Genomic DNA, 12,709 nt, shown 5'->3' with positions numbered 1-12,709 from the left:
CAGAAGTTGCCCGAGAACTTTAGGGTGACTGATGTTGCTCCACACAGAAGGGGCCTGTGGACTAATAGCTGGCTGACCAAAGCAGCTCCTTGTTAGGGGCTGGATCTGCCTGTGAATTTTTTGGAGGATGGAGACAGTTTGTGCCTAAGTGTTTGCTGGCAAAACACATGTAGAGCACAGAGGGCCGGGCCTCCGGCAGAACAGCTGCCATGAGTGTCACAAGCAGGAAAAGATGGCCTCGTTGCATACTAGAGAGTGGGGGCTAGACCCTGGGACGCCAGGCAAATCTCTCCACTACTAAGGGAAGAGCAGTGGCTTATTCTCCTGTATACACCTGTCAAAAGGTAGGAGGGAAGAATAACAGAGTAAGGGTTGTTATCCACTCCCTGGCAAGAGGGTCATGCTGGGCCTGGACTGGAGTGGGGCACACTGGTGTGCAGTGTTTGGTACACAACGATGGACAGGCATACTCTTGACCCCACTTCTTTATTGCTACATTATCAAATAATCTGCTTCTCAGCTGGAAAATTAGGGCTAAGAAAAGTGTGACTATTTATAGAGCATTTACATGAGCCAGGCGCTAGGTTTATAATAGGATTTAATTAATTTCTCAACAATCTTGGGAGGGAAATGTTATTACCCCCATTTCACAGACAAGAACATGAAGCTTGGGGAGGTTGAATGTCCTGCCCCAGATCAAGCAGAGAGCAGAGGCAGAGGCAGGATTTGGAGCCAGGCTTGTCAAATACCAGAACCCATGACCTCGACTTTGACACTGGACTGCCAGCCAAGGAAAGGAAAAGGCCTCCTGGGTGAGCTTTTGCCAATAGTGGACTCGTCGGAGCTCCCCTCCAGAAACACTGCTAAAAAGAGTATTTTCAAAGCTGCTCAGGCCTGCACATCTTTGCACTTCCAAGCCCAGAGCAAAGGGGACTTAGATCTGACCTGATGCAGGCCTGGGCCTCTGCAGGATCCTGTCCTTTCTCAGCTAGCAGCCATTCAGGTACAGAAGTCATTTTTCCAGAAACCACCATTCATAGGTAAATTTTCCTTTGTCACAGCAGGTTTGGGCCTGTGAATTCATGCCTGAGAGGGCAGTGTGTGGAACAAGTCCATGAAATCGACATAGACAGCAGCAAACTTTCCAGAGGAGGAGGGAGTGAAGAAACAGCAAATATTTCCCGTGGCTCGGCCTTATCATTTTCCTGGAAATTCCCAAGCTGTCATTCAGCTAACTTCTCAATAGCTAGACACTGAAGGCAAAAACTCCTCTCCGTGCTCCTCCTTGTGTCCTTGGAGCTCAGTACTCATATTTACTGTTCACAGAAATGGGCCCATCATATGCCTAACTAGCACTAATGAAAACCACACATACTTAGAATACAGTGTGGCATCATTATTCCACTATTCCATTTTACAGATGAGGAAAATGAGGCCCCTCAAAGCCAAGTGCTTCGGGAGCAAGGTCTGGGTCTCTGATCACCTCACTCCAGGTCAGGGTGATCTCCTTACAAGACCTGTTGATTTTCAAGCTGTCGGATTCCTCACGTCCATGAGAGAGGTCAGGGGAACCCAAGCAGGCAGGGTTTCCAGCCTGACCAGCCAGGTGCCCAGCACAAAGCAACATTTGATGAATACTTATTGAATGGATGAATGAATAAATGGATAAATAAATGCTTTAGAGTTCCTTTTTATCTATATCGGAGCTTCAGGTAAAACTTCATTAGAAAAAAAAAAAATGGTTCTGTGAAAGCAAAGTCTGAAAACCATCGCACTGGAGTAGACAGCGCTGACCTCCCGATTACTAATGGATTTTCAGTGCAGAGCTGATGTTTGGAGGGTGGAAAGAGATGGGGGGAGGAGATGATCTAAGGAACCTGGAACCACGGCTGGCAACTGGATCACTGGACACACTGGATCACCGCCTCGCTCTAGTTCAAAAGTCCTAAATCTGTAGTCTTTGGGACTCTGGAGAGACCTCCTGCATACTAGGCAAAACTTTGTGTAGTTGCATTTTTCTAAGCAGAAGATATAAAGTTCTCATCACATTCTCAGAGGAACATGTGGCCTATAAAAAGGTTGTGCAGCACTGCTCTAAGTCATGATCTAAACCTCCACAGACATGGGTAATTTTAGTCATGTTCAGGAGGCTGAACATTTTATAGCAAGGAAATGGCAAGACAGAAAAGGCTGACTGGCCCAAAGCCACATGGAAGGTTTGCAGCAAGGTTAGAATCTGGATCTGGGATTTAGTATGTTATAATACATCAAGGGTTCTTAACCTTGGCCCCTTGGTTGGACTTTAGGATCTATAAACCTGCTGAAGACTGCATGCAAAACTAGGAGGAAGCACATTTTCCTATGAGAAGGAGCCAGTGCTTTTATTAGATACTCAAAGGGGTCTGTGACCTAAATAAGGTTAAGAACCACTACAATCCTCTAGGTTGGTCCTCAGTTCTGCCTTTCCCGCAAAGCCTGAAGAACGCACGGGCACCGTTCTGAGGCAACCGACCTCTGATCGGGGTAGTGGTGTAGGTACTGCGCATAATTCTTACTTGCACCATGTAAGCCCCTCTTAGCATGCTATTATCAGCCCTTTCTCAGTAACAGGCTGAGAGCGAAACAGTGTATATGGTGACCGAACTGAGTTGGCTGAAGGTTAAAGAAACTTCTTGACATCAGCCAAGATGTCAAAACTGAGACTCTAGACATGCTCAGAACCAAGATGGGCTCTGTCCCCTGAGAGAGAGGAAGCAGGCAAGCCAGTGAGCACTCAGTTAAATGTCGTCTCAATTTGGAAAGCGCAAAGAGACATTTATCAAGTCAGCCTTTCTCCAGCACTGGGAGTGCAATGCAGTGCTCACTCAGAGCCTGGGGGCAGTTCAGAGATTGACAGGCAGCCTCCTTGTCTGTCACCCAACTTCGGCTTGGCAGCTCACTGACCCTACCTCTCCTCTGGCTAAAACAAGAGTGAGTTGGCAATCACCACCCCTGGGACTCTGGCGATAACCAAATCCCTAAAAGGAGAAGACAGGAGCGGGGAGGAAGGAGTTTTAGCACAGGCTCAGCTTGGCACATCACATGTATGTAGAAAATAGGTCAGCGTTTTTCGGCCCCTACTAAGTATTGGGTACAATGTAATGGGTGGGGCAAGGAGGGAGGCACGATCAGAAACACTCATATTAAAACATTTTGTATTTGTTGAGCGATTACTATGTGTCAGAAGTAGCACTAGAAATAGCAGTGGGGGGAGGGGTATACAGAATCATTCCTTCAACAAATATTTAAAGTAACTACGACGTGCTGGGTAAACTTGGTGCTGAGTGTTGGGTGGAGGGGAGGGCAATGCACAGAATCATTTGTTCACTGAATATTTACTGAACATCTACTAAGTGCCCTGGACTGTGTTAGCCCTGGAGATATAATGAACTAAACAGCCTGTTCCCACTGTAGCGTCAGGGCTCTCTGAAAACCACATCTCCAGATTAGGAAACTGAGGCAGCAGAGCCTCACACAAAGGTCTCATTGCCGAGGGCACCAGGCCCTGAACCTCAGGTCACCCAGTTTCCTAACCTAGGCTGGCCCTGCTGACTGGGGCCACCTCCCTGTCCTCGCCTCACATTTCCTTTCGGGGCACTGACAATGAGTCATTAATAATAGAATTTTAATGGCAAAAGCACAGTGGTTCTGGGTCTGCTGATGAAGCCCCATCCCCTGGGGCTGTGTGGAGACTGAATAGCGAAGAATTTTCGGTCCCTTGACAACATCTCTCTCACGACTCTTGCATCCTTCTCTCTCCACAAGGAGAACTTAAAAATATCCCACTTCCACGTTTGGCACCTCGAACTGAATCAGTAATTAATTTGTAATGACTGAGGGGGAAGGAGAGTCGCATCAGGCCACCACCACAGGACTGTCTGAACAGCCCCCCTTGACCCCAGGCATAGCCAGGAGGAAGTGGTAATCAGAGAGCCCAAAATGACAAGGCGGGAAGAGGCTTGCGAGTGGGGCTCCATGGGAGGACCAGAATGACATTTTACTCAGCGGGTACCCCATGAAGTTTCAGTCCGCAGGGAGCTGGCTCTGTGCTCAATTCCATGAGGAAAACATTGGGTTAACCAAATTCTTTACTGCAAGACTTCTTGGAGCCTTGAATATGCCGATGTGCATTGTGAATCTATAAAAAGGGGATGTCTACTGTAGAGCTTCCCAAACTTATTTGACCACAGAAACTTTTTTTTTTTTTTTTGCAGAGAGATTAGTGCACTTCATAGCTTAAACCCTAAGTTTTAACCAGTGTGTGCACTGAGCCCCTACCTGCACGGGGCTTTATGCTAAGTGCGGAGGATACTGGAATACAAAGAAGACAAGGTCCCCGCTCCCAAGCTGCCTTCTGTGGGAGGCGGCCACGAGGGGAACGGTGGGGGTTGAGACCAGTGTTCAGGGCAGCCTTAGAAAGGGAGTGGGGTCAGGGGAGGCACTGAGCTAGAGGAAGCTTAGGGTTCCAGCGGTGAGAGGAAGGGGCAAGAAAAGTGTGGCAGGACCACTAGAGGGTTATAGGGAGAGAAAAAGGAGTGGGCAGCAGAGAGGGAAATGTGGACAACCCACCTCCCAACTCCTCCCACCTTTGAACTGGCCAAGCTGGGTGGTGCTTCCCATTTGAACAGTCACTAGGAGGTTTGGTCCTCAGTCCCTCCCACCCCCTACCCTCAACCACATCTATGCTATTGAACTTGGGCTAACATCCAAAAGCCAAGGCACAGCTATTCACAAATTCAGTAATTGGAGTCATTAGCGTTGACTCAGAAATCATTTTTTCTAAGTCTCTCTCTTGGAGAAGCTTTTAAGACCCTTTAAATTGGTTAATGGAGAGTTTAGAGACGAGAATGGAGCCTTGGCTTTCAGCTCCCCCTGGGTGCCTCCCTGCCTCCCCCCAACACACTCAAGGGCAGAGTGATGAGATAATCCCATATCTGTTTTATTAAGCTCCTATCCATCTCTGACACACTCTTCACAAATGAAGATCTCAAAATCTACACTCTCCGGCTCCAAGAGTCCAGGTGCTCGATCTGCATTCACTCCCTCACAGCAGCAGGATGATAAAAACACTTTCGCACAAAAATATGGTGTGAACAAAAATACGGTGTGAACGGTGCAAAAGAGCCTTGGGCCAGGAGTCAGGAGGCCTGGGTCCTCTCCTGGCCTGGTGACTCAAAAAGCCATGTAACCACGGGCATTCACTGTCTCCTCGGGTCTATGCGAGCATCAAGGTCCTCTCCGCAATGAAATGCCCCACAGCAGCCCTGCCGGGTAGGAAGGCAAACACCACTGCCCTTGGTTGACAACTGAGGAAATGATGCAGCGAGTCAGGCTACTCACTGCTTCAAGGTGACATGGCCAGGAGGGCGACATGGCCAGAACCTAGGTCTTCACACACTTCCTTCTTCTTTTAAGTGCTGGGGCAGGTACTTAAGGTTCTTTGGGAAGGTGGGTGGATAACTGGCCTCTTCTTTGGGACTTAAGTTGTGGAATCTCTGAGCCCACAGGCTCCACCTTTACAGCTGAAGTGAGGTCTGAAAAAAGTCAAGAAGATGTATCAAGCATTTAGGCAAAAAACTCCTTCCTTCCAAATCAGAGGTGCAATGGAGCTGATCATGAATTCACTGGAGATGAACAAAAGCAATCTGATTCCGTATCTCCCAAGTTTCAGCCATTCATGGAACCACCTCGTGATTTCTGCCTTCTCTCCGATCTGTGCTCCTGTTTACACAATGTTACAATATTTTTCTTTAATTTGATTCACTATTTAAATATGTGAAGCTATGTTAGTTACATTTTTACATTACACATTAAATATACAGCTACTAAAATAAAAATACAGCTACTAAAATAAAAAAAATATATTAATTTGAGTACCACTAAAATCCTCTTGTGAACCACCAGAGGCACACACATTGGATGCTGTCAAAAAATGACTTCGTCTACGCTTGAGTAAACTGAAGCATGGGGAGGAGAAGGTAAGTGATTTGCTCAAAGACAAAGGGTAAAGTGAGGACCCAGGGTCGCTGGACCCTTCAGTAGTTTTTCACAGGTCACTGAATGAATCTTGTTGGTGCACATACCAGAGATGCCTGTGAATGTATCCACTGCTTATCTGTGAGGCTACCAACCAGGGGAAAAGGTCAAAGTCATTTATTAGCCATGCATTTGAAATTGCTTGAGAACCTGACTCCCACTGGAATTTCCACCCTGAAAAGGGATCTAGAAACCCTATTTTTATTGCCATCTAACCTTCTCCTCACTCTTCCCCCTAGTACCACTGAGAAGTGCCAGTAACTGTGTCTGATCTCACCTTAGCCAAAACCCAGTCTGACGAGATTCCTTTCCAAGAGGTGTGGAGGGGCAGTCCTGCTTGGGGCTCCGGGGCTGGCTCCAAGACTCCTCCCACTTCTACAGAGGCCAAGGCTCCCTGTGCTCGAGGCATGTGGGAGGCTTGAGGCTCCTGCCAACAGGGTGTTCAGGCTGCACAGGGAGGGGCTGGAGAAGGACTTCAATCCTGTAACTGTCTGGTCGCTGGGCCCTGGGGCTGTAAGGAGAGGTGAGAGCAACTCTTTCTCATGCTATATTCTTGGGTTTCTACTTTGGAGCAAAGACTTCTTAAAGGACATGGTCCCCCCTGGCACTGTTAACCCCACCAGCCAAGTGACTCATGGGCAAGCAGGGCTCTTGGAGCCCTAGAAGGGTAATTCAGGGCACTGAGGCAGCTTCGGGATGTCATCTCTCCTGAAAAACCATGAGTAGCTACCATTTATTCAATACCTACTGTGTGCCAGACTGTGCTAAGCCCTTTATAGTCATTCATTTAAACCTTACAACCGAATGAGTAAGGTACTATCAGTACTTTCATTTTCAGAGATGAAGAAATTGAAGCTCAGAGACATGGAGTCCACGCTCGGTGACAGAGCAGGGGTTAAAAAAAGTGCAGGAAATGACGAGGAGACCAAGAGCTACTGCCACCCTCCTCTCTGTTGCAGGGTACTGAGTTTGGGGAGGAACCTGGCTGGCTTTGACTTGCATCTGTACCTGCTGCCTCCGTGGAAAAGAGGGTCTGCAACCTCTCCCGGGCGGGCTCATTCCCCAGAGCCGCTGACTGCTGGTAACATCTGACAGCCTCTCCGAGACTCCTCTGCACACCGAGACCCTTCTCATAGCAAATCCCCAGGTGGTACCTGCTCTGAGAGTCCTAAAGGAGAAAACGGACAGACACACAGATACACACACATGCAGGGCCAAAGAAGTGAAATGCTAAGGCATGAAGACGACGGAGCAGTGAGGCACGCTGGGGCTTCATCCACGCAAAGTCAAGACGCAGCTCCAGCCCTCCCTGTACCAAGGGATCCTAACCTTGAAAAGTCAGAGGCCTAGAGCCCACCCAACACAAAGGAGACAGGGATCCCTCGACCCAAGGAGAGTCCAGCCAGAGGAGAATGGGAGCTTCTCTCGCTGAGACTGATGCTGAAAGTATGCGTAAGTGAAGGCCGCAGGGAGCACTCAGCCCACCTATGGGAAACCTGGGAGTCAGTCCCCTATGTTATCCCAAAAGAGCCAGAAGCAAGGGTGAAGGCCAGACTTCCCAAAGGCCCAGTGTGCCTTCCTGAACCTCTGCCGAGAGGGCTACACAGCATACTTTACAGGGAAAGTGTTTCTCCTCCTTCGAAAGGTTACAGGCTGACCCCTCTGCCAGTGGCTCGGGAGCCTCTCTCCTCTCACTGAGAACTAGCTCCTTGAAGAGGCAGGATCAGGTGGGGTTGGGAGCCGGTCTGAACAACCAGGCTGCCTGGCTTCCAATCTTGGCTTCACCACTTACCAGCTGTGCAACCTCAGGCACGTAAGCGCACATCTCTGTGCCTCAGTTTCCTCATCTATAAAGTGGGCATAATAATGCGACCTACCTTGTTACATTAGCTTGAGGATTTAATGTGTTAGTATATGAAGAGTACTTAGTGTTATTATTTTCATACCTTGAGTTGCCCGTATCATTAATCTCTCCCTCTTCACTGGAATATTTTCATTATAGTCAATTTCCCAACTTAAAAAACAAAACACTCTGCTGATTCCCAGCTCTGGGTCCCATTTCTCTTTTACCTTCTATAAATTTCTGGAAAGAGTTTCTAACATGCAGGCCAAAGTCTATGTAAATAAATACGGTGGACTCATGGCTACAGGCTGGCTTAGAACACAGCACAGGATATTTGTAAGGCCAAACACTGACTCTATAACTGCTCAGCACCAGAAGACATAATTCCTAGTGGAGCAGATGAGTGCGAGGCCTGTGCCCCAACACAGGGTTACCTAACATCCCTTTGTGCAACTTCTCCTAGCATGCTGGGTGACTAAAGCAGGCCAGGGTGGCCCCAGCTTGTCCAGCACAAGCCATGTTGTGGCCCACTCAGACCAGGGAAGATTCTGTGGCTCTTTCAAGGAAAGAAAGGCCCAGCAGCCCATACTCATTGGTGACATCCGTCTCCTTCTGACGGCTACTAGAGATGCTCTGGGCAACACTCTAGAGTGAAAAAGGGAAAGTCTCCTGATGCTCAAGAGTTAAATGAAGCTCTCAGTATGTCAGCCAGAAAACAAAGAAAAGTTGCAACCCTTACACAGAAGAATTCTCGTCTATGCACACTGCTGGCTTTCATCCAGTGCTCTTGGGCCTTCAAGATGCAACTCGAAAATATACTGGTCAAATGCACTGGAGGAATGCAGCAAACCATAGATGGCTTCTTGGTGATTCACAGTGACAGTAAACTGAGATTTCCTACATTAAAGATACCTGTTTAACTCAGTACTTCCCAACTCCAACTTACCCTCTCTACCCATGTATTACTTATAAACATCCCATGAAACTAATGCTCTGTGGAACAAACTCTGGGACATGCTGCCTGGATGCCAATGTCCCCAGTTCCCAGACAACTAGATATCACCCCAAAGCTGCTCAGTGTCTTCACCACACGCATCTTCTGACCTCCCGGAACTACGCCACTTGTAATGATGCACCTTTCGTGTACACAGCTGACAAAATGCTTTCACACCTATATTTTAGTCAGATTTTGATCCTCACAACAACCTTGTGAAGTAGCTGACAGGACAGGCAGGTATTACTATGCCAGTTTTAGAGACAAGGGAACAGGTTTGGATCAAAAAGCGACCAGCCCAGTAGTGTGCTGGTATATCATTAACAACTGGCTCTCCAGGGGGAAAAGCCCTGCTTTAGTAATTTCTGTGGTACAAATCCTCCTATCACAGCTGGTTTTACACTACCAACATTCTTATAGGTTGGTACAAGCCAGCTCTGGCACACCCTGGGCCTGCCCAAGGTCATACGGTAAGTCAGCGAGTTAAGACTTGAAGCCAGCCCAACACTCTTATCAAAAAGTCCCCTAAACACAGGAGAAAGTACCAGCTCCAAAGTCCCTCCCTTTATCAGAGTTGATCCCCGACACGCCTGGATACTGGAGACCTCATACCCCATTGTTGGCTGCAAGCCAAAGATACTTCACAGCTCTCCGCTCATCCAGGTACGGCTCCTTGGTGAAAAGCACCCCGAGGAAAGCTTGGGCCTGTGGTCAAGGAGGAAGGAAAAATGTATCTTGGTCACTGCCAGACCCCGCATGCCCTGGGTGCCCAGGAGAGACCCCACCCATGGCACTCACCTCTCTCAGGCCTGAGTCTGCAGCCTGATTCAGCATGGACACTGCCCTCTGCCGCTCAGAGTCCCACGAGGAGGCTGGGTCTTGCAGCAAGTACCTGGCATAGCGGTACTGAGCCAGGCTGTGGCCCTGGCTGGCAGCCAACTGGTAACAAAGGGCTGCCTGGGGCAAAGGGAGAACACCAGTCAACTGGTAACACTGTAAGCCGATTTTTTCGAGTAAAATTTTTAAAAGTTATTTTAATTAAATAATAAATAATCATTATAGATGAGCAAATGCAGATAAGCCAAAAAAATGTTAAATTTAAGTAAACCAAAAATAGAAACATACACTTCTAAGAAATCTTGTCTCCTAAAGATCATGCTGTTAACACTTTAGTGTACACCTTAGCAAATTTCTTCATATATATGTATTTACATATATACTCATGTACATTATATATATGTACATTCACACACACATATATATAAATATGTGTGTGTGTATAGGGGTGGAGAGGGAGGGAGAGTAGGGGATAGAGAGAGGGGTATACTATTTTGTAACCTATTTTTTCACTTAACAATCCACCGTGAATGTCTTTCCTTGCCAATCAATATAGATCTAGCACATTATTTTTAAGGCCCACACAGATGTTATTAACCAATTCATTCTCTGTTGAAGGAATTTCAGGTTGCTTTCCTGTTTGTTGTTGTTTTTTTTTTTTTTTGCCATCATATACAATTCTAAGAAATACATTCTTGTATATAACATCTTTGTGGACTTACCGTACTTTATTTTAGAATTAATCTATTCGCCAAGGTAACATTCTAGGCCCTGAGGACACAGCTGGAAGGAATACAAGGGCCCTGGCCTGCCTGAGTTTGGAGTCTAAATTCCTAGAAGTGAGAAGCTTCTTTCTTATTTTTCCCTCACAGCTGGGAGAGAGAAGGGGACTTTCCCCAAGTCCTGCCCACTGCTCATTTCTGGAGGTCATTCTGGGACACACAGCACAGGGCATGGGCCTGGGAGCAAGGAAGGAGGGGCCATACCTTGACGAGGTCCCTGGGGGTGCCTCTGCCATGTTCATGACACAAGCCCACATTGTACTGTGCTTTGCTGTAGCTGTGCTCTGCTGCTTTCTGGAAGTAGGAAAAGGCTGCCGCGTAGTCCCCATTCCTCATGTTCTCTGTCCCTGTAAGACAGCACAGGGCGTAAACACAGCTTCTTCTGTGAACTTCCCCACATCCTCCTCCAGATCCCATAGGCTCTTTCTTTTCTTTCTTGTGCTGGACATTTTGCACATATTTCCATCCTCCAAATATTTCACCGGTTTGCCAAACACATCAGTGGGTTCCACCCTCCTCACACCATCAAAGTCCACTTGGTAATAACATCCGATTTCCCTTTGGGAACAGCCCTCCGCCTGGTGCTGTCAATCAGTGTACCTGCTCTCTTCCCAAGCCATGAGACCTTCCCTCAGGTATCTGACCTTTGATCTGGTTGTGACAGGAGAGAAAACAGCTGTTGCAGCTTTATTCTGAGGACGGCACTCTGAAGACATTATCAGTTACTGCCGTACCACCCCCGCCTCCCCGCCTCCGATTCCTGTCCTTTCTGAGGCTTGGCAGGTCAGCAAATCTCAATAGATCCCTTTTGTGCTTAAATTAGACAGAGTGGGTTTTGGCTGTTTGTAACCAACACAACCTGATACAGTTGGTACTGTTAATCTTGCTTTATGAGGAAATAGTGAGAGGTAATAGAAGCAAGCAGAGACCTGAACTCAGGTGTGTCCAACTCCAAAGCCCATGTTCTTTTTTATCCTCCAAACAAAAAGGAAAAGCAGGAGAAGACAGTCAGTTTTCAACCCTAAGCCTTTGCTCAAGCTGCTTCTCCTGCCTGGGATATCTTTTTCTGCCTTCACCATTGGACTTTTGCACACTTGTTTCTGCTCTAGAACCTGCAGACCACACTTAGGCTTTAAATACTTTTCTGGCACTTACTTAATATATAAATCTTTTTCTATGAACTAAACTGTTTCAAGAGGACAGGCCCTGTCTCCTCAATTAGTCTGTAAAATCCTGGCAGCAGAAGCAGAAAAAGAATGTGGAAGAAATAACTCTGCATAGGGCGAAAGCTCTATACAAATGCAAAATATGATTATGGCTTATGCTCCTTTTGTGTTCTGTCACAGTGCTTAGCACTAGCTGAATAAATGAATATATGAATGAAGAAATGGGCAAGAAAATTCTCAGAAGAGACTATCTGCTCATCAAAATCCCAAAAAGCTAATGAGGTAGAAGCCAGGTTCCATTTAGCCAGCAGTGAATTACAGTTGCCTCTCTGCTACCTGAAAACTCACTGTCCAGGATTCACAGAGCTCTCTGTCCTTGAGGGGAAGACTCGGGAGGGCGAAGGATCCCACCCTGTCCCCATTCCCCACACTGGCTCCATCAACATACCCTGATCGATCTACTCTTCTCTGTCCCTCTGCTGCTAACCTAGATCAAGCCACCATCACTTTTTGCTTAGACATCAGTAACAGCTCAACTCAGTCTCCTGTATCCCCTCTGGTATCCCTAAAATCCACATCTGTCTACACAACAGCCAGAAAGCTCTTTGAAAAAGTTAATTAGATCATGTGACTGCTGCCATTCCTGCTCCAGTGTAAAATCCTCCAAATGGTTTCCTGTCTCACTTAGAAAATTCACACTCTACCATGACTGAGAAAATCTCACTTGATCTGGCCCCTGCCTGGTTCTCTGACTTCATCTTCTACTCTCCCCATAATCTCTAAGACATACTTACCTTTCCTTTGTTCCTTTAACAAGCAAAACTCAATTCTGCCTCAGGACCTTTGCACTTGTTGTTATCACTACTTGGAAAGCTCTTTTCCAGATGGAAATAAGACTGGCTTGCTTTTGTCAATCAGGTCTTAGCTCAAGGATCTCCCCATCAGTGAGGCTTTCCAAATCAAAAGTTGCTCCTTGGACAAATCACTAATACATTCTCCTGTCCAATTTTAT

At 47.1% G+C, this 12,709-nt stretch overlaps 1 protein-coding gene across 3 annotated transcripts in view; it reads right to left on the bottom strand.

Moving 5' to 3' along the window:
• Positions 1–4,215: 4,215 nt before the first annotated feature.
• KIAA0141 (KIAA0141 ortholog) overlaps positions 4,216–12,709 on the bottom strand; it is a 14,169-nt gene continuing 5,675 nt past the window's right edge. For 2 of the 3 annotated variants that reach the window (XM_011367432.2, XM_011367435.2), the window contains exons 8-13: positions 10,736–10,878; positions 9,711–9,869; positions 9,525–9,617; positions 7,084–7,243; positions 6,353–6,586; positions 4,216–5,573 (exon numbers count right to left, since the gene is read on the bottom strand). In XM_011367432.2, the coding sequence (XP_011365734.1) occupies positions 6,354–6,586; positions 7,084–7,243; positions 9,525–9,617; positions 9,711–9,869; positions 10,736–10,878 (788 nt within the window). In that variant the 3' untranslated portion in view covers positions 4,216–5,573; position 6,353. Of the gene's footprint in view, positions 5,761–6,352; positions 6,587–7,083; positions 7,244–9,524; positions 9,618–9,710; positions 9,870–10,735; positions 10,879–12,709 lie in introns of all 3 variants that reach the window. The other variant, XM_011367433.2, reaches the window with a different exon arrangement.

Source organism: Pteropus vampyrus, unplaced genomic scaffold, assembly GCF_000151845.1.
Source record: "Pteropus vampyrus isolate Shadow unplaced genomic scaffold, Pvam_2.0 Scaffold134, whole genome shotgun sequence".
In the NCBI taxonomy this organism is placed as follows: domain Eukaryota; kingdom Metazoa; phylum Chordata; class Mammalia; order Chiroptera; family Pteropodidae; genus Pteropus; species Pteropus vampyrus.
This window is presented reverse-complemented; position numbering and strand designations above follow the sequence as displayed.